Here is a 27,174-nt window from a genome sequence, read left to right as displayed (position 1 = left end):
GCTGTAAAGAAGAATAAACCGGGACCCTTTTCATGTTGTTAAATAAGATTCTGTGTCTTGGCTCATTTCTACCCCTAATGAGAGGTCTGCTGCAACACCTGAGACTAAAATAGGATATCTGAAGGCAATAAAGAAGGAATAATATACCTATTATCTGGGCTGCAGCACAAGGGAAAAGGAGAGCAAAGGCCACCTCCTACCTACAGACTGGAGAGGTAATGAACACTCCCATACCTGGATCTAGTGGTTTACAGGCACAAGAGTAATTTGTGATATAGTCCACCTTGAACTGGGAGTTGATGGGATAATGATCTGCCAGCTTGAACACCTTCTTGGAAGCATCATAAATGAAGATGATCAGGGGGAAAATCCTCCTCTGATGAAGCAGGTAAAGTACTTGACCAGGAAGCTGGCATTGGTGGCCACCAGAATGAGACACTGGAAGGCTGACCAGAGGCCGATCCAGAGGCAGAACTCCAGGTAGTCAAAATCACTGTCCCTGCAACATCCAACCTGTATTTCCCTTGGCGCAGGTTAAGGCAGTGTCCTCTTGTTCTGTCAGTGCTGCCTGGAGAAAGAGACCAACTCCCCCTTGACTACAGCCACCTTTCAGCGAGTTGTAGAGAGTGACAAGGTCTAAGTCTCCTAAGCCTCCTTTTCTCCAGGCTAAACAGCCCCAGCTCCCTCAGTCATTCCTCACAGGGCTCGTGTTCCAAGCCCCTCACCCGCCTCGTTGCCTCCTCTAGACACGTTCAAGCATCTCAACGTCCTTCCTAAACTGAGGGGCCAGAACTGGACACAGTAGTTGATATGTGAGCTCACCAGTGCTGAGCATGGGGGAAGAATGACCTCCCTGCTCCTGCTGGCCACACCATTCCTGATACAGGCCAGGATGCCGTCGGCCTTCTTGGCTACCAAGGCACAGTGCTGGCTCATGCTCAGCTGGTTGTTGACCAGTACCCCCAGGTCCCTTTCGGCCTGGGCACTGTCCAGCCACACCGTCTCAGCCTATAGTGTTGCAGAGGCTATTGTAGTCAAAATTCAGGACTTGGCACTTGTATTTATTTTTAAATGTCATCTTATTGGACTCTGCCACCTATCCAACCATTCCAGGTCTCTCTGCAGAGCCATCCTACCTTCCAACAGATGGACACACACTCCCAGCTTAGTGTTGTCCACAAATTTACTAATGAAAGACTCAATACCCTCATCCATGTTGATGAGATGGGAGCGATGATCATTTCTACACAAGAATCCTATTACTCCAGAGTATGTTAGTTTTTGGTTCTAAGCATGGTTTCTTGAAAAAAGAAATGCAGTACTTCATATTAATTGAATGACTACTGTGCTAAACATTTTATTCCAAGGGTTTAGTATTCCCTAAAGGATCAAGAGATGTATGTTTTCAGCTTCATATCAAATGTGGTCCAAGTCAGCACAGAGTAGGACCAGTATATAGGGGGAGCAGCTACCCTGTCCCACACAAGGAACTCCTGGCAGAGCACAATTCCTGATGAGCTCACAGGGACAGCCTGTGTGATTCCCCACAGGCACTCACTGCTCTGGCCCCTCACCAGGTATTTCGCTTCACATTAACAGCTTTGCAGGCAGCTGTGCACAAACACTGGAGAAGGATGAGGACAAATTTTCTGTTCTGACTTGTTACAAATGACCCTCCAGACCTGGGCTGAGACAAAGCAACCGGCAGCTGATTCAAGTGGAAATAGAATTTGCAGTTCATCAGAAAATGCATTACAATGTCCATTACAAGAAATATTTTCACCATGAGAAGTGTTTACTCCCTGATCTGTGGCATTACTAGCCACACTTGTATATCTGCTTCTTCCTTTCTGACCTAACCTCACAAAGGGCAGCTTCTGCCACTGCAAGTGTCACCTGTCATCACTTTTTCCCACTTGTATATATTACCCCAGATTAAACAAAAAGTGTTCAAAATTCAGTAAGGAATGATCAACAGGTGTTTGTCTGCCTGCTGGTTCACAGCAGAGGAATTGCAGAGAATCAGAATGGAGTGCAAGAGTGACGCATTCTATGGCAAAACAGCCCAACTCTTCATTGCCTTCTCACCTCAGTACCAGCTTTCAAATTGTGTTTAATGGATGCACTTGCTAATGCACCTCATTTGCAGGTCTAAATTGAGTGTTTATAGATCAGTTATCACCATGGTATCTATAGGTTTTAATTAAATGCAATTATATTTTAGGGCTAGTGATGAAACAGGATTCTTCAGTGTAATGTGCAGTTCTCTCTCAATAGCACTGTGTAATTAGGTATGAAAATAATGAGCTCAGTGGATACCCTCTATGTTTTAGGGCCCTGACTCATCTCTTTTATGAAGTTGTTGGATGATCTAGACTCATGGCAGGCTGGAGTAAATTTTCAGATGTACATGATGTGCATGTTTGCCCCCACGGTGAGATGCAGCTCCTAAGTGCCCATCTGTAACATGCTCCACCTGTGTTATAAACCTGTCAGATCAAGGACTTTGTCACCAAGTGAAACCTCTTTGGGGCACTACAGCTGAGTGCTGGTACCCTCAAAACAACACTTTGTAGAACTAGATAAATAAAAGAGTAGCTAAGAGCTTGTCAGAGGGTCCCACTTCACAGTGGAGCAATTCTGGCTCACTGCACTGAGCAAGGAAATAGAAAAGAGGCAACCCAGAGGCTATCTGGGATTACAAGGCAGGTTTTTAATAGCATTTTTCTAATTACTGACACAGAAGTTTTTGCTGACAGACAGCAAGTGTGTGCGTGGCTGTGGGAAGGGTTTTACCTGGCATGAAATAGACACTACTAATGCATGTCTTTACAAGGATGATATTTCAGAAAAATCCTCAGACCAGTTACAGGAAAAAAAAAACCTACTGAAAACATACTTCTGAGCTGCAAGCTATTGAAGGGACTTTTTGCTCCTTAGAGTCTGGTTCTTTCCTTGCTTTTCTGCTAATCCTATATGTGAATCTGGAAATTTGGCTTAATATTGAATCTAATGTTTATTGAGTCCTTATTACTTCCTGTCATGATTTGGCAGATGAATGGCAGTGTGACAGTATTTAGTGTCTCATTTTCCTTCCAGCAGGTGCTGAGCTATAAAATTTCATCTTTGCTGTCTTTTTTATCCATGAGCTTGGACAAGTCACTTAAGATTTAATAAAAAGTTGTTAGGTACCTACAAAGTCCCATGAGGCTGCAAAGAGATGGAAATTTGGGGTACTGGTACTTTAATACCTCCAAGAAAGCATCAATCTGTTCCTGGTGACACACAAGCATGCTCAAAAAAATGACACTTAGCCTACCTTCAACTCACTGGTAGCTCAGTGTCTCTACCTTACAGGGATAATGAAGTACATCGTGGTATACTGATTCAAACAGATAATAGTTATGCAGTGCTTTGCTAAGCAGACAGCTACAAACTTGCTAAATATGATGACTGTGAGATGGTTAAAGCCTCTGGGGAAATTTTTCAAAAGTACCTAAGTGATTTAGAAGCCTAAGACTCATTTCCAAATGAATTTTCAATCCTACATCTCTAGGACTTTTTAAAGTTTCACCCCAGGTGTCTAAAAATGAGTTCTCTAATTAGCACAACATTTATTTTCTTGTTAACTCTATCTAGCCTCAGGGAAACCAATCTGTTCTTGTTAACTGGGGATATCTGCAACAAATTTAATTAAATGAATTTGCTTAGTATTTAGTCTGGTCTGAGAGCAAATTCTGGCTCAAGGGCTTGAACAAGTCTGGCTCAAGGGCTTGAACAAGCAAAATTCAACCTACAGAATAAAATTTATTTAAAAGCATTTCTGGGCTACACTATATGTTTGTCCCTGTGTTATTATCCTCCTGCCTCCTGTGAAAGGAGCAAAAAGATATGAATTCATGAATCATTTTGCTCATGGCAGTATTTGCTTGCAAGATAGCATCACCTGCAAGAGAGGGAACACCTCACCATGAGGCTTTTTGGTTTTTAAAAAAAAAAAGATGTTCCACTTTTTATTTCTTCCAGCCTTTCCTCCACTGGTAACAGCATCGTCCTTCAGGAGCTGAGCCACACTGATGTGGCACAGACAAAGAGAAGGATTTTTCAGAGTGCACTGCAAACCCTTGGGCTCCTGCACAAGTTACATTTGCTGCACAAGTGGGGAGTGGAAACCCAGTTGCTCAAACAAGGGTTTCAATTAGTGAACGGCTGAGTACACCACACATGAGGTACCAAAAAGGGTTTTGTCTAAGAAAATGCATCTGCTAAATGCCTGAACAATTAAATGTTCTTCAAAATTACATTATTTAAAAAAACAATTCACTATTAATATCCTTCACAAATCTTACTTTGCTTAGGTTGCAATTAGAATAATCCTCAAACCATTTGAATTTCTATGCAGTGGTATTTCAGTATCATCACTTCAGCATTTGATATAAAAAAGTTAAGCTTTCGTTTAATGAGAGGCCTTTAAAATATGTAAATGTCAAAAGGATTACCTTAGAAAAATCTCTCAGAGAATTAAAAACATTAACAGATTCCCACAGGAAAAATTCCAGCAGAATTCAGCAATTCTCCTGTTCCCACTCCTGTCACTTGTATTTCTATCACACATTGAAGCAAAAACAAATTGCTATTAAAATATCATCCAAACACCCTCCTCCCCCTAACAAACTCCACAGTTCACTTCGAGATACCAACAGCTCAAGCAAAGACAGGAAAAAACCCTCTTCTATTTTTCTTTAGGCTTAGAGTAGTAAAACCTCAGTGGTAAAAAAGCTTTTTCAGGTATAGGAGAAATAAATCTCCCTAGGCATGTCTGGCAAATTGATTTGGGACTGAAACCAGCAGGTGTGCAGACATAATTACTACTGCAAAATATCCAACACATCCAGGTGTGCTCACAAACAGATACATGAAATCCCTGTTATTTTTTGACAATTCCCAGTCAACCAGGTGCCACCCTCCCAAAGGAAAAATCAGAGCAAAGAATGAGTTGAGAAAGATTTAAATAAATTGTTCTTCTCCCTTTCCAGGCTTTTTCATTCATACAAAAGCCCTTTTTTAGCCTGCAGTTCTGTGCCTACCTGCACCCCCTGACAAACTCTGCCCAGTGTCACAGCACTTTGTGCTCTAGTGCATGAGTGTGTTTAGGAAGTGGGTTCTGAGCGGCAGCTGCTGAGGCAGTCAGTGCAAATAACAGACTGCTTGAAGTTAATGGTGCAATGCAAACAATTTTGTTTGTTCCATTACATTTGCAATCTCCACCATTAAAATCCAGAGGGCAGCCCTTGCAATATGAGCTTTCCAAAAGCAATGTTCCCACATTTCCAGCCTCCAACCACTGCAGACAATGAGGTTTCTCAGTGGTTGAAACTACAAACTACTCTCAGCCCAAGCAGTGCCCCATCCCAGGGCTGCTGGGAGTGCCGTGGCCTTTCCTTGTGGCTCAACAGCCTCAACAGAACCCAAGGGTCCCAAAGCACTTGGAAATATTTTACACATCCCTGGTTGTCACAAAATGCTGCCTGGTTCTATATGGCACTTCTCAGAAGCAGAGAACAAGAATTTAGCACTACAAGAACCCATTGAATCAGTAACATTTTCATACCTCATTAAAAGAGATGCCAGACAAATCCACACAAATTGAACGAGGTGAAGTTCACCTCATCTGACTGCAAAAGTGAAAATTTTTATAGGTTATTGACTACAAATGGTCTGAAAGCAGGTATATGATTTGGTAAACAATTCTTCAGACATGTTGTGACAAATTTTTAAGCCCAGCTTTTCATTTTGCATATACAAACCAAAAAATATCAGAACACACTGAAATAGGGAAGTCAGCAATACAAAGAGATGTTGTGAAACTGAAGAAATCTCTTTGCACCCGAGGTGAAAAGTAACTCAGCGATACAAAGAAATGCCTTTCTGGGTCCTGCAGCAAGGCAACACCCACAAAACATTTAGGGAGCAGTGAAAATCTCAAACTAAAAGCCAGGCACCCTGCTTTTCCGATTCTTACCGCAGCTGCCAGAAACACAGGATATGTCTGTTGTGTGAAAGGACAGAAATGTGCACTAGCAAAAGTAAAATGAGCACAAGCTTGATCAAGAGATGAGGGAGTGCTACACAAACAGTTGCAAAGGTCAGAGCCCCAGAATACATGAAAATTCATTTGTCAGTCACATAACAATGCAGCTTTCAGTTTAAAACTCCCATTTATATCTTATTGAGATAGAAACTGTATTATACTTCTAGGGTTTCTTTAAAGCAAATTTAAATAATAATTTAATTCAAGTAGAAATTAGAAAACATTACAAATTTTTAAACCAAGAAATTGATGTCAAGCAGAAATGAGTATTAGTGGAAATTTTTGATTTAACCAGTAAACGTACTAATAAAGCACTCTTAATTTTCAGAGATAAGGATAACAAAATGCTTTCTTTTGAATTGCTTATTTTTCATATTACTATTTACTTATGACTGCCAAAGCAGGGATTAAGCACAGTGATGTATACTTGTGACTTCAAAACCTAATTAATTATGATAATAATAATATTTAATTTTAAAAAAATCTCAACAGTGGATTAAGAGCATTCATTAGTTTGTGCTTGCAACAGAAAATACCATATCCAGATACTGTAGACAGATTTCTATCTTGCTTGCAAAACTTGCTAGTCAGCGACACATCAATGTCAAAGAGAATGCAGTGATTTATATGACCTAGTTACAGAATCCTTCATTAGCTGATATCATAAACCTGTTGCCACACAGCCAACATTACAGCTGACAAGAGTCCTTCCTCTTACAGGTTGGGAACACTAAATACTGTCAGAGCTTTCATTCTAAATAGTCACCAAATCATCTCTAATGACTAACAATGACTGCCTGCTCAGAAAAACACTTCAAAAGTCTCAGTTTGGGAAGTGCTGAGAACCTCCATTTCCCACTGACTGCTAGGGAAGTTAGGAGTTCATCCTTTCTCAAGAGATCCCCAAAATTACCTTCTCTCTTGACATTTAGACAATGAAGGATGGAGGTTTCCACATTTTAATAGTATTAGTCAATGGACAGATAGCAAACAAAACTGCTTATCAGCAACTGGTGATATGCCAAGAAATCTTAAGGGAGCAGGGGAGAAAATGACTAATAACCGTCATGCAACGCAACGCATTTTTAATGATTTCCACTCAGATAATGGCTCCTCCCAGCATTAGCACCCTTTTTGTCTGTAAGCATTCCTTACGTGAAAAAAGCTAAACCACAATATATTAAGATTTTAAGTAATGAAGTTTGCAAGAAAAATGTATATAAATGTCAGTGTGTAACCTTCAAGAATACTGAAACCCAAGCTTTTGTCTTGAGGTTCAATTTCAAATATTTCCATCTGCAATTTTTAAAAAAGTCACTGTAAAACAATTACTTTCTATAGGAAAACATAGTTTCAGCATGGGAACAAAACTAAGAATGATTATAATCATTTGAAAGACACTGAGTTAGCATATGGATCTCATTGCCACTTACACATTTTGGTCACTGGAACAAAAAGCTATTAATCAATATGTAAAAGCCATAAATTAACATAAACATTAATCATTCTAATACTCCCCCTGTGTCAGATTGATAATTTTTTTTCAGTCTTTCATTCTGACATATGCGCCTTCAGCTATCAGCTGTTTGACCTTTTTTAACACAATTAAACATTTTGGGCATTGCAAATCTTACTGAGGTAAACATTTTGGAGACAGACAAATGTCATGGATATATTTATGCCAAAAATATGGGATCTGAAAATGTGAGAACCCCTGCTTCTCATGTTATTGCACTAGCTTTTAATAAGGGAACCTAAAATTCAGCATGAAAAACAGCTGAAGCAGATGGAATTCTAGTGTTTCATAAACAGGTTCAATTTGCAGATGAGGGAAAAGACACCCATCTGTTTTACTTTCTGAAACCATTAATTGCTTGGAAAAGTGCAATGATATAACTACAGCCAGCCTTGTTTGGAGAAAGAAAGCATAAAAGTCCACAGGAGTAAGGCTCTACAACACACTCTGCATAAAATTAATGGGGACACAAAAGACAACAAATGATTAATCACTTTGAAAACTTGAAGAATATGAATATGCATTTATATATATACAAAATAAGTTTTAAAAAAAGAATTTGTATAAGTTTCTCTTCACCATAACATCAGACGTAGAATGACTTTAAGTTTGTACATGTGATAAATCATTGAAATCTGGCAGAAAACTGATGAGCCAAGGACCATCAAAAGACTGTTTTGAGTAGCCTCCAGTTCAGCCATGCATAGCAATCTGTCAGCCACGGGGCTCTGTCTGCCCATCCTCCTTAATTAGGGGTGCTGCATAGTGCAGCATCAGCCACAAATCTTTTGGTTCCAAGAGCTAATAATGTCCTCAGATAGCATGGGCTTAATTAAACATCTTCCAGACATTTTTGCAGACATTCCAGCAATAATCTTGTTTGGTAACAACTATTAAAAAGAATTGACAGAGAAGAAATACATCAAGTTGTTACAGCAACTGAAGTTATTTAGGCCAGAATTATATGTCTGCAATTAAGGATTCTGTAACTCTGAGCAATTAAAATATCACTTTATTTGAAAACTAATTAATTCTAAACACATATTTTTCCCATGACAAACTTTTATGATTGTTTAATTTATTCCATTCTAATTACACTTTAATTAATCTACTCTTGTATAATATTATACTGTTATTCTGGCACTTGACCAATGAAGACAATAAATTGATTGCAGTTCCTTTGTGCAAGAGCAGAAACTGTCATGCCAGTTTCAACACCAGGTTTATTTATTTGTCTGTTCTATTACTTTTCCTTTCCCCCCACAGGGCATAGGAACATGAAACACAGTACAAATCAGATGACATTTTGTCTTCTGTACTTTCTTAGAAGTGTGAAGTATAACAAGAGTTTTCAGAATTAAGGAAAAGTATATGTGACATGATATTACATAATAAAATACAACCAATAGTAAATGAATTTATACTTCTAAAATACACCGCTTATTAATGACTTATTAATTGATTCCTGATGTACAGGACCATGTCCAGAGCTGCTAGAAATGGAGTTGTTTCCATGAACATTAGGGTCTATTCAGGATCTGGCTTGACACAGTCAACAAAAAGGGAGAAAGTGACCAAATCCCATTTTCATACCAATCTTAAAATTAAATTAATTCAGTATCTTCCTAAGTTTAAAAGCCACTGCATTTTAATTTTGCATCAAGTCACCTTTGATTCAACTAAACAAAAGTATATACATTATTTTATTACTCTGTAAATATAATATTTGGATTAAGCTGCAATAAAATAAATATATACAAATATTTATTACACATGGAATTAGTAGTGTTGCATTTTATTTTGCTTTTTACCATACATGAGGTAAAAATTACTATTGTTTATAGTCAGAAGTCTGCAATTTTTTTTTTTTAATGTGAACATCCCTGAAGTTGGCAGTTTGCAGTCATTTGCTGGGAGGAGACAGTGAGAAGTGACACTTCATGAAGACACAATGAAGCAATCTACTTTTCATGTACTTTTAAAACTTCAGCTTGTGCTCCTGGCCGCATGCTTCCCTCTGCTTATGAAATACCCCCGTACTGTGTACACCTCACCATGGGAGAAATTCCATGCAGAGGTAGGCAATTAAATTAAACTACACTGCAAGTTGAGCTCTGACAGTGCTTCCCAAAATATTTCTTTTATTTTAAAGACACAGTTTACATTTCATAGAATTAAAAAGACAAGTACAAAATACATATTCATTAAAAGAAGAAAAAAGACGGCAAATAGCTGAACGGGCTATGTACTTCTCCGGAATATGGTGGGAGATGCATTTATATCAGAATATTTTACCTATTTCCTACCCCCATGTTTATATTGTTATTTGTTTCATAACAGTTAAAAAATATACTTTAAAACTGCAAATAGCAAGCAATACAAATTTACATAAACACAGAAGAAATATTAAATAACCAAGGGCAATTTCTATTTGTGACCAGCTTGTATATTGAAATCCAAATTTTGAATCTGATCTATGCCTGTCCAAACTATCAGTGAGACTGCTCAAACAAGGGAGGGTTTGCAGGGTCTGTTCATTACACCAGTATTTCATAAAGCGTTTTATCCTTCGGAGCTTTCTGCTTCTGTGTAAACGACAACACATCTCCAAGACCAGTGTTATTCCACGTATTTCTCTGGAGATGGAGAAGCTGTGGCAGGGACAGTAAGTGACCTCCCAAGGTGCCACAGTTCCTAAAACTGGGATTAGGACTCCACTCACTGACTCCAGGCACAGACAGTCCCTTCCCAGGGACACTGAGATTCACGTGCCATGCGGTATTTTAAGAAACAAAGCAATGTGGACAGTCTGTATCAATTCATTAGATTAAAGCTCTAAATCCTTACTCAGGTCAGAAAAAATCTTCTCAAGGTCAGAAACAAACTGCATTTCAGTAAAGACCATCACATTTGGTACTTAACACTTTACTTTCTCCACAATCCCCTTCAGCATTGAAAAGAAAGAAAAGACTTAGTGTTGTGTACACCACTTTTAAATATATGACTCAAAATAAAAGATAATTAAGTATTTTTATGTTATGAAATATCCCCCAAAATTCAAGCTTAATTATTAATAGTATGTATCATTTGTCTACTAGTATTCCTATTCCATACAGCCTAAGTATTTGGATAAGCCAAGTTACTGGAGAGTAACTTAGTCCAAGAACTCTAGTAGGGATCACTGTAATTCCACTGCAAACAGGAACAACATTTACAGAGTAAATATTACCTGAATATCAAATGAAAAAATTAATGTTTATTTTAACAGTTTAGGCTAAGCTTACACTTTAGACATAACTGTTCTTTCATGCCAGTTTGATCACATAAATCTACATCTATTTTACACAAGCATGTAGGATGCATCAGTTAAATATGGTCATTTCCAAGCATACGAGCATTTGCTCATATGTTAAACAGTTAAACAGTTAAAAAGTGAGGGATATTGATAAGAAACTGATTCCACATTTAACATATTGAATACTGATGATGCTTGATTCCCAGTTTCTGGTACTGTTTCCTGTGTCTGTGATGTTCTTACCAGTTAGTTTCTCTATGTCCTAATGAGTAACACTAATATTTAGCAAATGGAGGGAAATTAACCCAAAGTTACAAACTGGAATTGCAGTTTACACATTTAACTTCAAGCTTCACTCCTCTCATCCACCATAAATGACTCCTGACCAAAAATACAGTGAGAAATGCAACACTGTTTCACCACATTAATTTTAAACTTTGAACAATTCTGCCGTACCTGAACTTGAACTCCCAGCCTTTGAATTTGTGCTGAACAGCCCCCATTGTACCGCGCTTTTATGCTGGCAGGAACTGAAGTGTCAATCTTTCGTCAGATAATCAGATTATGTCATGTTCTGACCAAATTCATTAGGAAAACTTTTACCAACCCTATTATCTCAAACCAGAAAATCTAGATCAAAGTATAACTGATTTTACAGCACAATAAAACTGTTATAAATATTTAAACATTAATTAAATGGCCCCTTTTGTTAAAAGTAAATAAATAATTGAAAGCTACCTCTGCTTATAAGTGCTATCGAATGCAACCACATTTATCACGTTTCTAAGAAAACCTGGTTCTATACATGGTGGAGAGTGGGGAGAAAAGCACTTAAAAGTTATTTGAGAAGATGGAGGGTAGCTAGACTTTTAAATGATTTGCCTAAAGAAAGTCACACTGAGTGCTCATTCTGGTGACAAAGCATTAATCCCTGAATGTCTTTGTTAACTCCATTCACATGGGACAGTTTTATCTACTTCATGCAGATGTGCTGGATGGACACTACATTCAAAAGGAGAGAAGAAATCCTCTTTAAGGAAATCCTACATCATTCTCAGTAAATGCAATTGTATTGTAATATATTGTTTTCTTCCTGGAATATGCATGATTTTGTCTCCTAAAAAGGTAAATAACTGTAATTGACTTCATCAGATGTATTTTCTGCTTGTTGATCAGATATGACATCTGCATAAACCAAACACTGAACAAAAGAGTACTTACTACTTTCCCTTGTCTCAGTTTCAGCTGGATAGCAAGCATGGCATAAGGAGGAATCAAAGAATTCATATTAATATAATTAACAGCAAGGAACCAATCTTAGACTAATCCATGAGCAGAAGCAGCGACAGGACAGTCATCAATACTGATTTTGCATATTTTTCAGTACTCCAATCAGATTCTCCATCTGTAACTCAAACTTTAAAAGTATGATAATTTACGGAAAGGAGATTAATTTAGCCATTTTGAGTCAAAGACTTATTTCATAGCTTCATCCCAAATCCTGTATATTGTTAGGATCCCTTTCCCCTTTGAAGACTTAGTGAATGATTGAAGCTTCTACTTTCTGAGAAACAGATAACACAAGACTAGTAATCTGACTCTAAGCCACTGGATAAAGGCAGTTTGTTTCCTCTTAGCCCATCTGTCAACACCTCTTCAGTAATTAGTCCTAATTATTACAAAGGGCTAGCCTCCCATTCGCATTATTAAATCAGAAATAGTATCATAGCCAGGTATCTTTCAACGCCTACCAGGCTGGCGACCTTCGATTTCATTGAATCTTCTATCAGTATCCGCCTTTGGAAGAGCCTCGGCAGTAATTTTAGCATCAGCTTCAAAGATGCAGATCCCACAGTGGAATTCCAGGGATGCATTCATATACACACCCACATCATGTGACAGGAGAGCAAGCAACACAATTGACCTTTGCATTGTTCTCTAAACTCCTGTGATATAAAACACACATTTCTATTTTACACAATGGAACTGGCTTTTGCCTGCGTGCTTCGAAGTGCTCCTTTGAACTAAATGCTGATAGGAAGAATAGTGAAACCATGTATAAAGATGAAGGTCAAATCTTTGTTAGGAAAACAATACATCTGAAACTTTTTTTCAGACCAAGATAAATTTGCAAGGAGTAAACAGTAACTAAAAATATTCATAAATGTATTTAAGTGTGAAGATTTAAAAGGCTTCTTTTGTTTATTTTTGCCATATAGCTGAAGTACTTCCCCAGAGAAGTGGCAAACAAAAGGATGATGACATCCAAATTCTCACAGAACCAAAGCTCAATTAGCTGAAGCTTTAGTCAGACTGCTTTAAGCTCTTTATTTGCAGTAACATTTACTTCATTGAAACAAGAGAAAAGATACTCCTAAGAACCAAACACTCCATTTCTTTTGATTAAAAGCCAAATGTGTTTCCCAATTACACACCTGAGACCATGAGTGAGGATTTGTTTATGGTGGATTTCTCATCAACAGCAGAGTACCACCAGTTTCCACAGGCACAATGAGCCGACCTGAGCTGCACTCATACAGTTTATGACTCATGTAAGTATCCCTGCTAAAAGCAGGTCCCAGAGTACAGGAACTACACATAATATTCAAAAGTCTCCATGTGAACAAAGCCCATATTGTCTGATTAAAGCAAAGAATGTTTTTGTTAATATGCTTAATGTTACCAAAAAAAAAAAAAGCATACAGAAGACATTTTACAGATATCTTTTACAACAAACCTCCACCCAAACCCATATTAAAGAACTTTTCTGTGTCCTATATTAAAGTGGTGATTTCACCCCCCTGCCCCACTTTCTTTGCAGGTCTCCTCCAAATGCTAGAGATGTAATAAAAGAGTGACCTGCTATGCAAGAAGCAGTAGCCTGAAGCCTGTGGGGGAGTTGGGCAGGCACAGAACTGGGTGCTTGGGGAGGATGCTCCAAACTGCAGGGATGCCATCCCAGCTCTGAGTGTCATTAAAGTCCAGTGCCTGGAATAGGGACCATGACCCAGATTCTGGGTCCCTGATCTGTGTGGTTGGCCCTAAGTCCCTGTTGATTCATTGATTCAATTCGGCCTACCTGGAACTAGCACAAAGACATCTCAGTAGCACACAGTACTGGAGCATGAAGAAACTACTCAGATCCAGCTCCCTGCATACTTGTCCTGCATACCTTCCTGCCAGAGCACTCATGGCACCACACAGCTTCACTGCACCTGGATAGCTTTTCCCTTCTGAGATAACCAAAACTCGCTGCCAAGAAAAATAAACACACAAACTTAAAATTCATTTTCCAAGTTGTATATTTTCCAAACAAATGCCATGTTAGTGACATGCACAGTAACAGGCAGGCATTTGACTATCAATGGATCAGACTTAAAAACACATTAGTATTTCAGGTATCAACAATGGAGTATTAACATGCTACCATTTTCTTCTTGATTACGCTTATGAGAATTCAATGTACTAACAATAAAACCCTTTCAAAGCAGAACATAGTGTGGTACTGTATGGCAGAAAAAAATGCCCTGCAAGGTCGGATGATTGGTCCCATCTGGCCTAGTAACTGACTTCCACCAATGCCATGCTATTTAGAGATACTGTTTAGGAAAAAGACAGAAGCCTGGCTGCTTTTGGGGTCCATTCCTCCTGCCCCCCATGCGCCCCTCCCCCATGCACAATGATGTTACAGGGCACACAACTTCACTGTCCATTTGCAGTTCTCTTTTTGTCTATGAAATTATCTGACCTCTTTTGAACCTGCTGATATCCTTGCCTTTGCTACCATGGCAAAAAAATGCACTACCCGGAGTTCCAGAAATGAAGGACTACTTTCTTTTCTTTGTTTTAAACCTGATCTCCTACTACCTTCACTGAGTGTCTTCTAGTTCTTACACTGCAGGATTTGGAGGGCAACAGTTTCACATCTGGCTTTTTCATCACTTTCATAATTTTATAAATCTCAACAATAAATATCTGTCTTTCTCTAAACTGAAGAGTACTAGACTTTTCAATCTCTCCTCATATGAGAATTGTTCCATTTCCCCAAATTGTTTCAGTTGCCATTTTCTGCACCATCTTTAACTCCACTAAATCCATCTGGAAAAGCAGAGAACTGAACACAGTACTTCTGATATGAGTCCAATGAGCTTTTCTTAGTAGCACAGTGACATCCTTGATGAGATAAATCCTCACTAACGTCAAAAATCCCATGTCACTTTCAAGAGAAAAGTTATTTCTTTGTACAACAGAGATAATTCCAGCTAATACACCTGGCACAGGAAGTTATCTTTGTTCTCAATAGTTTGGGATTTCTCCTGCAGAGCAAGCCAACAGAGAAAAGGCTAAGTGTAAGTGTACTGTACAAGGAGCTACATCCGGAAGAAATAGCATAATATTTGAATAGCACTTCCTGAAACACCTAGACTTCCTGGAATTAACAGTTAAAATCACAGAGGAATTGATAACGTTCTTTGACAACCCAAGCATAGCAGACTGCTGCCCAACACCACTGTGTACCTTTCAGGGAAGAATTTTAAAGGTCCTATCTGCTCTACATCAATGCTTGAGAACTCTGGTCCATTTTTATAGCTATATGCCCTGTAGCTTCTCTTGCTGATGTGGGCCAAAATCCCTCTTATATATCATGCTAGGAGCTGCTTCTCTCCATTTCCAGCTACATCCATTTAAATGGCACATTCTATGGTATAACAAATCCTTCTCTATTCTAAGTTTACTTTGTATTATGCAGAAATCTTGGAGTGGCAATGAGTGGCATTGATTTTCATTTAATGTCATTAACTTCCATGGAAGTGTTTGGGTCAAAGAGAGGCAGCAACTATAAAAGCATATGTGCACAATGTAATCTCAAAAGAAAACAGAAATCAGAGTCCAGCAGCAGGAACAAAAGGAAATATATCTTTGCTCCAGCTGCATGAGCCACCCAAGCACTGAGGAGAACAGTGCTGACATCTCCCTGAGACTGCACGACAACACTGCAACGTAACCACAGCCTTGCCTTGGCCTCACTTCGGCCACCACATGCCCAAGTCAAATTGGCAATGAGATGGATGGATCCCAGGGCCTTTACCTGGCAGTTGTGCTCAAATGCAGAGAGAAAGATGAGGCCCCATGTCCCAGTGCAGTCCTCACAAGAAGAATGAGGTCTGGGCTTCACGACATGGTTAGCAGACAACCTCTGCAAAGCATATTTTTAGATATGCTTTTTTTAGATATCATTTTTAGATACTGCAAATTAAAATATTTTGTAGGAATGCACTTCTGCTGTTTCCTCAGTTCCCTCTAAGGTTCAAAATATTTACAAACATCAATACTTACACAAAGGTAGCACCACTAAACTAACACTGATTTTAAAGAGATTACATGCACAGTGAAGATGTTCAAACACATTGTCAACAGCAATGGCATATTAACTGACTTCATCTCTCTCAGAAGAGAAAAGTCTTCATTATAATGTGCTTTGTATAAAACCAGACTACAGTTTAACCCACAAGGTCTCTAGTACGTTCCTTTCTCAAATCTGCAAGTACTAGTTTCACGGAAGAAGTCTGTGCCAAAGTATATTATACCTACTATGGCAATAAATTCTTCATGGATGAGGTTTTACATATAAATTACCTTCATTTGCAGTCTCTGAATGCTCTTCTAAATTTTATGGGATAATATGAATTATGAGCACCCATGTATTTCTTGTAGCTATATTGTGAGACATATTTTTTCTACTACTTGCAAAAGATTATGCAAGTGAATTATACTCTACACCTCTTTCCCTCCACCCTCATTGAACAAATGTGATAACACAAACCAGTCAGTTGCTTATGAGAAGTATTTGGTCTGCTATAAAGATATGTATTAGTTATGTACGTATGTATTAGTTAGTCTAACTAGGATTAAATGTAAATCACATGGTAAAACAAAAGCACTAAATATATCAGAAAGGTTTTTCCTAAACCTTATAATCTTACATTTCTTAACCTCAGTTATTTCTTGGTTTAGTTATTGGATACATTTATGGTTTGGCAAAATAACGGTTTTTAAATAAACTGTACATTTAAAACGCACAATTTATATTTATTTGAAGTTACTATTGTAATTTTTACAAAACTTGGCTGGGTTTCAGTTGCTGGGCTTTAGGTATTTTGCTGGTTCTGCTGGATTTCTAAAACCCCAGAGAACTGGGAATGGAATGAGTCTGTTCACTGTTATTATTAGTCTCTAATACATACTGTTGGTGACCCACTGGAACCTAAATCCTAGCCATTCTTCATGTATCTGTTGAAGACTGGGGGCTTTGGACTCAGTTCATACACAACATTTTCCCCAGAAGCAAGGTTCCAGGTTTCCACAGGAGCTCTAATTTCATGAATCACTAGAAACATGAACTGGCAAACAGTACCTGGACCCCAATTCTATAAATTGCTCTAACCCCACTATCTGAAACAGCTTAGTAGTTTCAAAGGCTTCAAAGGAACAGGTCCAGGATCAGTCATTGTTCCAAAAGGATAAGGTGCTACTGAAGAGCACCTACTCACAGCCACCTGAGAGGCCAAAGACATCAGGAATGGAACACGTGGTGTGGGAACACTTTCCCTGCTCCCACGACAGCGGGCAAAGGATCAGGCAAGGAGACTCATAACAAGATCAGACAAAAGAGAAAACACTGAATCATGTTAAAGTAATTACCAGAAAATAAGACTTCTGCAAAATATTTGCAATCAGCTCGCTGGAGCCTTCAGGCTCAGTCTTGCACTGGGCTGCCTGTAGCAGCACCACCCCAGGAGGCGCTCCAGGAAGAACGGGTGACTCAGTCGCAGTTCCTCCCTGGCTCCTTCCTCCCGCATGGCACAACAAATAACTGCACCCTGTCCCACCGCAGCGCTCCCACGTTACTGCCAACCAGCCAGACAGCACAGCCAGCCACAGCCCTGCTCCCCCTCTGCTTGCCCTGCTTCTGGGACAGTGAGGGCACACACACCCCACTGTCTCTTCACCCCAGTGTCTATCCTCTCCCATCTCCACACACCAAAATCTGCCGTCTAAAGCAGCCATATGGGACACATTTACTTCTCACTGCTGCCCTGGGGTGCTACTAGGAACAGGAATAATCTAGCACAGAGATAGCATCAGCATGAAAGAGAAGAGAATCCTAGTTAGGAAGAACGTATGTCGTCACTAGATAATGATAACCACATTTAATGGGCACAAGCATGAAGGCATGAATTTCAGAGATTTCTCACTTGTTTTAAAAAATAGGGGCTTATTATAAAAATGCCCAATTACACCATCAGGCACTATACAATATTTATGATAAAAAAATCACTATAATTAAATGCTAAGTGCTGATTTCAATTATTTAGCAGTGGAGCAATAAAATAAGCAGATACCTTTAAATCATTATTTCCACAGAGAAATCACAGAATACAAAAGTAGCCAAAAAATTACCTGTTGGGACCTTAAACATCCCATAGTAAGATTTAAGCTGCAAGGATTCTCAGATCCATTTTTTTTTCTGCAAGCTTATAGTGGAGCTAGTATATGGGAAAAGAGTGAATTCCTGCCCTGACTGAGTTAGTTACGGTATCACCTAGAACTAGACATTCGGGAAAAACAAAGGCATATACAGAGGCTAAAAATAGTGAAGATCTGAAGCAGTGAGGCAGTTCAATCCACAGGGGCCGTGTCTGCACATGCCCCCCGCTGAAGGACCTAGGTTGTGTTCATTAGTGTTGAAAAACACTGGAAGATTATATTAAAAAATATTTAAAGTTGAAAAAATAGTTACAAAACATAATCTTTCTTGAGAAATAGCATTCAAATCACTAGAAATCAAGGGCATTCCCAGTAGATATTCTCAATAATCTGTCATAGACAGGAGAAAAAAGGCTTCCACATTAATTATTACAATGTGGAATATAATACATTGTATTACAAGTATTACAATGTGGAATATAATACATTAAGTATTACAAATTCTGTTCTAGGGCTAAGTAACACTCCTGGATGAATGGTGATAAAAACAACCAGCAAGCAGGAGTGAAGCTGTGGCAAACCAGGTGCTGTACTATCCTTAAACAGGATGCAGTGCACACTGTCCTGACCAGGGACAGGACTCTGTCAGTCAATGATTTGAAAGTGGCCATGCCACCTTCCTTTCTTTTTAGTGTAACTGATATTACATCAAGGAAAGACCTCCAGCACAGCTCCAAATTTGCAAGGCTCAAGTGCTGTCAGTGTGCCAGACTCACCATTACAGGGCAAAATAATGGATGGATATGGAGCTTCTAGACTGCCTTCACTCCAGTTGTTACCTTACAGAAGTTGGGATGGATGATACTAAAAAATTATTCATGTTTGGTATTACATTAAGAATTCTTCTGTCAAAAAAAAAAAAAAAAAAAAAAAAAGAATACAGCCCATTTCCATTCATGTTTCTGACAAACTTTTGCTTTTCTTGATAGATTTTCAGCTAAAACAAAAATTGAGTTAGAGATTTCCAGTTCAAACTAAATGTCCTATAAACTAAATACGGCTGATTATTCCTTGCTTCCTTACATCCTTCTCGTTTACCAAGAGGAAAACAAAACTTGTTGAAGAACACATTTTAAGGCAAGAATAATGACCATTCTCAACCCTATAGTTTCATTTTTATTGCAAATAAAACAACCCTGAAGGTCTTCCATCAGCTTCAGAGGCTGGGAGGGAGTGGGAAGAATGATGTGTTACACTACAATGGAGGAAGTACATACGACAACTGGAAAAATGGACTATAAAAAGCTTTTCTTACAAAAACATGAGGAAGCAACCAACACCCTCAATTGTTGAAGCAAAAGCAGGGAGGCCTAAACACACTACCAGAAAAAAAAATTTAAAAAGTTCTGCAATGTGTCACATACTCCCAATTACTCTCAGATTTGAGAGCCTGGTTCAATAAGGTCTGACAGTTACCAAGAGCAAAAGAGCACAAATGCTGTGAAACTGCAGCAGGCTGGAGACCCTGCTCACACTATCACTTGGTTTTCTGGCACAGCACTATGGACTCTCCCTCTCTGCAACCTATTGCAAGTTGGGTAAGGAGCCCTCTGTATCTGGAACAAAGGATCAGAGTGCAAAACCAGGCCACAGTGCTGCACTGCAGGAAAGGTGGTGCCACCAGGGCAACTGCTTCTGCTCCAAGGGCCTTTCCTAACCAGCAGCATCCTCAGCTGCATGGCAGGAATGCATCCCCTCCAGTTAACCCAGGAACATGGTTCCCCCAGCTCAGAACCTGTGTGGCACACAAGGGCAAGAATTCAAAGTACAACTTCAGAAGGTGAAACCGGCTCATTACAGAAGAGATTTATTAGAACAAATAGCGAAATACTGTCAGGACAGAGGTGCAAATTCTAACAAAGCAGACTGAGGAAAAAGGAGGTGAACAGTGAAGTTGGCCACACTAATTTTACATCCTTTGGAGAGACTGCTTCCTGGCCCTCTGCACTGGGCAACACTCAGTTAGAACAGCCATCCCTGATATAGGCTCATGCACGTCCATGCCCCAAGAAACAGTCCCATACACCACAGTATTCTGATCCCTAGCAGCATAAAGCCTCTAAGAGAGATACAAGCAAAAGAGAGCTCCCACGATTATCTACTGCCACTTCAGTAATCTCATATTTTTCCATTAAGGTCATTTTCCTTGTCCATGAACATATATTGATGTTTAGCATACATTAGCAAAGTCATAGCCCTCCAGTTACAGAGCTTGAACTTGTCAACAATTATTTAGTGCGTGTAGTGGAGCTAGGTCAGAATGCAGATACACAACTCAGTGATTCTACTAGTCCTTACAAAATCGTTCCTTCCCCAGCAGCCGCTGTGTGAAAGGACATTAAAGGTAGAGGTTTGGGTTTGCAATGAACCTGTAGCTTCAAACTAATTTCACTTAGAAATTTCTTACATGGTTTTGAGTATCTACCACTCGTAAATGACTACGAATGAAAACCAGAGGTGCCATCACACAATATTCAAGTGGAAGTAGATAGCCCACATTCTTTCCTGTCCCCAGAACACGTCAAATTGTTTTGGAATTTTTGAAAATAACAAGAAACACACTAACACTTGAACAACCAGTCTGGGATAAAACTGCAGTCTTCTTCCCCTGCTACTTACTTAGGGAAGATGTTATCATTACTTTGCCCACAACACACAGACAGCAGCACAGCTTATCACTTCAAACACCAGGAGAGCCAACACAGGAGAAACCAGCCTGCTTTGTCCCTGGCATTAATGGTCAATGCAAAACAGGATACTGGATTCTTGAACATATTTTCTTTAATCTGCAGAAGGCACAAAGGAGTTCTGATAAGCCATTCTCTCTCCTGATTTCAAAGTGAGAATCCATGGCTTTACAGAGCTCTGCTCAAACACGGCTCTGAGGAACCTCATTCCTAGATGGCTCCAATTCTCCCACCTTTATGTGTGTGCCAAATTTATCTCATTGTCTGGTTTGGTATGTGGTTCGCTGTTGTCGTTTTTTTCACATTGTGTCCATGGGTCTCTCCACAGCTCACACTGCGTACACTTAGAGTCCTTGATAAATCTTGTTGGCAGCTAGCTCTGCTTTTCCCACCTCCTAGCACTGACGAGGACAGTTCTTCTTTTAAATAGTCTCACTGCTTTCTACAGCAAAACTGGCACTGTGGACTGCCAACGGACTCCTAACAATTTCTTTCCATGTGCACAGCATCATACAATTCTACAGGGTGAATTAAGAAAAAATAATCCTCAAATCTTACATAATTCTCCTTTTTCTAGATGTCAAGAAGTTCTTTTCGTGATAGTCAAACTCAAGTGTCAATGACAGAAACTTGTATTTTAAGAAGAGGCAAGCAGAAATTTCTCATCATCTGAACATGTCGTGCTATGCTTCTGGGCACACATTACAGTATCTTTTTCGCATCACACCTACTCTACTAAATATACAAAACACTGTACAAGTGATAGTTTTGTCAGCCACCAGCTAATCAAATGAAAAATTATTAGGCTTAGAAAAATAATAAAAGCAGAAGCCAGCTGTGCATTTGTTGGATGAAAATCCCAGTGTCTCCCATGTTAGCTCATGTGTATTTCAATTTCTGGGAAGAAAATAATGGGAGTTTCTCCACCCTTTCTCATGTGAGCCATAAAACAGATTTATTACCTAGGATATATTCTGTGTTTTCTCCTGAGGAAAAAAGAAAGTGGTGGAACAAGTTCATTTTTTTCCCTTCTAAAACAAGGATTTTCTTTATAATAAACACAGAGCTTAATTTTGGTATCATATGGCCCTTCTATTTAATGCTCTGGTCACACTTTTGCCTTTCTAAATCTTGAATTGTTGCATTTTCATTTCAGTGGGGAATCTACAGCTGCTCCAGCTGTCTGAGTGTGAAAAGTCTGTCCTCAGATTCCTATCTGGTGTTTTAAAGCAAAATCTTTCCCTCCCCTAAATCAAAGAAATTTAGCATCTACTGAAAAAGTATGGAATAACTAAAACAAAAAGAAAAGCTAAACATTAGTCTATGTTTCTTTTTCAAATAGTTCTTGCTCTGCTTTACCTTACACTCAAATGTCACCCAGCGGCTCTGGGAAACTCAGGCTGCAGACCCAGAGGTTTAGGACAGGGTTGCATCTCATCTGGGAAGGTTATCCTGTACAAACAACTATTTTTTTTACTGTAATGGTCACCTTATGACCTTTAAAAATAAATCATGAGAAAGAAGATTTGCTGACTAAAAGATTTTTTTTCTCCTAAAACTCTTAATTTGCTCACAGTATCATGTTACGGTTCTAAAAACCCGTGCTGGTAAATCCATTTGCAGAAAAGGTGACTTCCTCTGGAACTTTCGCTTTTGAGATGCAGAAGAGACCGATTCCTATTTTAAACACTTCTGAATCATTATATAGCCTGGATCCTCCAGTTTAGCGGTCTGGAAACTTTCAAGGCTAAGATATCCCTTTTTTAAATGACATCCAGTAACACAGCTTTTTAAAGTAAATCTGTTGACTCTGATATTTGTAGCCTAAATGTGTTCTACAGTCTCCCATTGCTAATCAGCACCTCTTGTTTAATGAGTCACTTTCCTCAACACGGCAAACCTGACATCTCTCAAAGTTTCAGTTCTTTCAAATAATCCCATGATATATGAGCGTTTACATCAAGTCATAAATGCCAGTGAGATAATTTTTGAAATGACGAGCATTAGCTGTATATAATTAAAATGTACCATAGGAAGTGCATTCATTACAGTTGTGAAATTGTTTTATTGCTTATGAAAATAAAAAAAATGCACTTTTAATAATACGACTGTGCCAGCACAGAGCTCAAAAGGAAGCTGGCTTGCTTGGGCAAAAAATTGTGCAGGTTTTTATAGAACATTTGTTTCATTCTCATTGTTTTGTGATCACTTACATTGCTCCACAGAGACCAGTAATTTGGAAACTAAAACCCCAGTAGCTGAAGAGTTTTCAACCTATTACGAATTTGAAATCCTTCATTTGTACTACCAAGTATATTTCAGTGCAGTCAAACTGCATTCTTACAAAGAGAGCATGAATCCACCCACAAAGATATTCTGAGGAGGAAAACACTATTATTGCCACTAGACTTACCTTTTTCCTTTATAAAGACAACAAACACAACAAACATGTAATACTGTGTTAAGATTCCAAATTTGTACAGAAGTATCAGCACTACAACTCAAAAAGGTGTCCAAAAAGCAAAGTTCAACCTTTTTTTTAATCAAGTCTGTCTTCACAAATTAAGAAATAGCACTAGCATGCATCTATAATCCAGCTGCAACAAGACAATTTATTACAGAAGAGCAGTCATAGTAGCTATTTTTTCTGAATGAAGACAGTGCTTCATAGAATATAATTTTAAAAAATCAGAATCTTCACGGTTAAATTTCCCATCTGAGCTAATTAGCAATGACTGGTTTACAGTTACTATTGATCCAATGAAACAGTACATTGTTATAGCTCAGCTTGCAGAGAAGTAGTACTCAAATTAAAAATAAGACCCATACAAACATGAAGCATAATACAGCCTGATTTTCTTTGTGGTAAAGAGCCAAAAAATGTGTCTCTTTAGAATGTAATAATATATACGGGTCAGTAATTCAACAATTCTTTGCAAAAAGAAACTCACAGTATTCTAAAATGCTCAGAAAATGTGTAAACATACTTAGTCAACATTTCTGCTCCCTAAATACCTTACCATTCCAACATTGTAATTCCAGTGCTTAAAAATAAGTCTCTACATCAATTAACCAAAATCAGACAATCTATCTGATATTAGAAACCGGCATCTATTCCAGTGCATGCACCAACATAATTCCCATCTGCAGAATCTTTAAAACTGATAATCACACATCCAAGCCAGAATAAACAGAGTTAGACTTGCTGATCGCAGGGTATTTTTAAAACAAGAAAAAACTAGTTTACCTGCAAATCAATGGAAACGTTAATAGGAATCATTAAAAACGAAAAGGTTGCTCCAGTAGCTTTTAAAAATCTATTAATTTAGTTACAAATAAAGTTTTTATAAGGATTCCTTATACTTCTTGTAACTTAGGCAGACAGGACACATTTTTTATGGCATTTCCCAGTCACGGGGCCCTCTCTTCTCTAAAAGCTGCACAGAAATGCTGCTAAAATTGGAGGTTTCTGGAAGGAGCTTCAGAAGGATGAAAGAGACTGTGCTAAAATGTGTGGCAAAATGCTCCTCAAAACAATTCCCAGAAGAAAAAGTCACACACATATTTCCATCTCGTGTGGTCTGCTTTTCCAGAGCACACACCATGCTTGCTTTTTACCTTTTTCATTTCAAAATGAAGCTGCTGAATCTGAAACCGGGATTGTTTCTTACTCAAAACTGGCATTTAAAGGAGTTGTACGAGGCAGTTTCGTTATTTCAAACAACCAGCACTGCTGAGGAGAAAAACACAGCAAAAGAACGCCCATGTCGGAGGTCAGTGCGCAATGTCCCCGAGGGCTGCGGGACGCGCTCGGAACAACGCGGCCGCTGCCCCGCCGCGGGCCCGCGCTGCCGCCAGAGGGCGACAGCGAGCGAGCCGGCAGAGCCAGCTCCGAGCCCAGACCGACCATCAGAGCTAGAGCTCTGACCAGTTGATAAATACAACGTTATTTTTCGTATTACCATAATGTACTTGACAATAATATGTTTTCTTTTGTAAATGCTTCCAGCTGAAAGGTATTAAAGCCCTTTTAGGTGTTCCTGAGGACTGCCACTACTCTTTTGCAAATGGTGGGGAGAGACCCACCTGAGGCCGTGCCTTCCTTCTACAGAACCATGTTCAATACTCAGCCAATACTCAGTTTCTGCCTTACCTCCGTCTGCTCAAGCAGTGCAGTGTCGCTTAAATACCTAAAAAATACCTATTTCTACTGGTAGGTGAAGTACTGAGATTATTATGGGGAGTTGTAAAATTCAGTACACTGGAAGTGTGAGCTCCATTACCACCGCTGATATTGATGCCTGATAGGGTGTGTCCTGAAGTCAAGGCACACACACTCTTATCATCGCTGCCAGAGGAACTCCTGCACGGACTGCCCAGGCAAACTGCTGCAGAGCATCAAGGAGATGCAGACCATAATCAAAACATTACTTTGTTTGAGCAGATGCCTCACTTCAGCCACAGATGCAACATCTCCCTCACCGTGCTGGCTTGAGCTTCTTCCCACGCCCGCTGGAGTGGGGCTGTGTGGGGCTCTGCAGGGCCGTGCAAGGCCGTGAGCAGCTCCGAGAAACCATAAGAAGCTATGTAGGGCCGTGCGGGACTCTGAAGCTCCGTGCTGAGCTCTGAGAGGCCACGCGGGACTCTGAGGGGCCGTGGGGCCATGAGGGGATCTGGAGCCGTGCGGGGCTCTGAGGGGCGGTGCGGGGCCATGAGTGGCTCTGAAGAGCCGTGCGGGGCTCTGAGGGGTGGTGCGGGGCCATGAGTGGCTCTGAAGAGCCGTGCGGGGCTCTGAGGAGCCGTGCGGGGCTCTGAGGGGCGGTGCGGGGCCATGAGTGGCTCTGAAGAGCCGTGCGGGGCTCTGAGGAGCCGTGCGGGGCTCTGAGGGGCGGTGCGGGGCCATGAGTGGCTCTGAAGAGCCGTGCGGGGCTCTGAGGAGCCGTGCGGGGCTCTGAGGGGCGGTGCGGGGCCATGAGTGGCTCTGAAGAGCCGTGCGGGGCTCTGAGGAGCCGTGCGGGGCTCTGAGGGGCGGTGCGGGGCCATGAGTGGCTCTGAGGGGCCGTGAGTGGCTCTGAGGAGCCGTGCGGGGCTCTGAGGGGCGGTGCGGGGCCATGAGTGGCTCTGAGGGGCCGTGAGGGGTCTGTGAGGTGCCGCGGGCGGTGGGTGACGTTGCCTCCGCCGCCCGCTCCGCACGCGGCGGCCGAGCCTCCAGCGCGTCGTTGCCCTGGCGACGCCCCGCGCGTGCGCACAGCACCGCCACCTCCTCCGGCCCGTGAGGCGGCGCCGCGCCGATAACAACGGAGTCCTCCCAGCCTGATCCGACCCCGCCGCCACCCCCACGGCCGAGCGTGGGGTTCCCCCGTCCTCCCTTCCCCCGCTCACCGAAAACCCTTCCGCCCGGCGGGCCGGGTGCGCGGTAGCGATGATTCGGCGATCCCCGCGGGAACCAGGCGGACACGGAGGAACGCCGAACGCCGCGCGTGACGTCACGGGCTGGCGGGAGGCGCGCACGCGCTGTCGGTCCCGGCGGCCGCTGGCCCTGGCGGGCCGGCACCGAGCGCGGCTCAGCTCGGGGGTTCCGTGAGGGGCTCCCGCTCACGGCTGCCCGCAGCGCCGGCGGCGGCACCGGCAGGCAGTGCAGCCCCCGCGGGGCATCCCCGCTGTCCGCTTCCTCACGCTCCGTAACCGGAAGGACCCGGCCTTCACCGGGAGCCCGAGCGTGTCGCTCTTCCGTGGAGCCAGACACGAGCTCTGAACCAGCCGGGAAGGGCTGTGCCGGGCGGTGGGGCCGGGCTGTCGCTGCCGCCGGTCCGTGTGTGACTCGGGCGATTCCCCACAGCTGGTTGGGAATGCCGACCAGTGGGTGCGCATTGGGCTGTGGTTTGGGCTCTCTGCTTGCACAGCATCCATTTATCAGGTGCTCTGCTGTGCATGGTGTTATCGCATTCCTGAAGTCATTTGTCTCCTCCAGGAGCCACTGTGAACTTGGATTTGTGGCGGGATAAAGACCCAGTTCTTTCAGTGCAACACAGCCATA

General features: G+C 40.8%; 1 protein-coding gene across 4 annotated transcripts in view; it reads right to left on the bottom strand.

Moving 5' to 3' along the window:
- The window catches only part of GNB1L (G protein subunit beta 1 like), a 44,509-nt gene extending 17,908 nt beyond the window's left edge, over positions 1-26,601 (bottom strand). Inside the window, exon 1 of one of the 4 annotated variants that reach the window (XM_053993507.1) lies at positions 26,520-26,601. Coding sequence is in view for 2 of the 4 variants with exons in the window: in XM_053993505.1 (XP_053849480.1) it covers positions 25,620-25,850 (231 nt within the window). In the remaining 2 variants the exon portion in view is untranslated. Of the gene's footprint in view, positions 1-12,653; positions 12,829-25,568; positions 25,892-26,519 lie in introns of those variants that run through there. The other 3 variants (XM_053993505.1, XM_053993508.1, XM_053993506.1) reach the window with 3 other exon arrangements.
- Between the last annotated feature and the right edge of the window lie 573 nt (positions 26,602-27,174).

The sequence above is a fragment of the Vidua macroura genome, chromosome 18, assembly GCF_024509145.1.
Source record: "Vidua macroura isolate BioBank_ID:100142 chromosome 18, ASM2450914v1, whole genome shotgun sequence".
NCBI classification, from domain to species: Eukaryota; Metazoa; Chordata; class Aves; order Passeriformes; family Viduidae; genus Vidua; species Vidua macroura.
The sequence above is the reverse complement of the archived record's forward strand: the minus strand, read 5'-3'. Positions and strand labels throughout refer to the sequence as shown.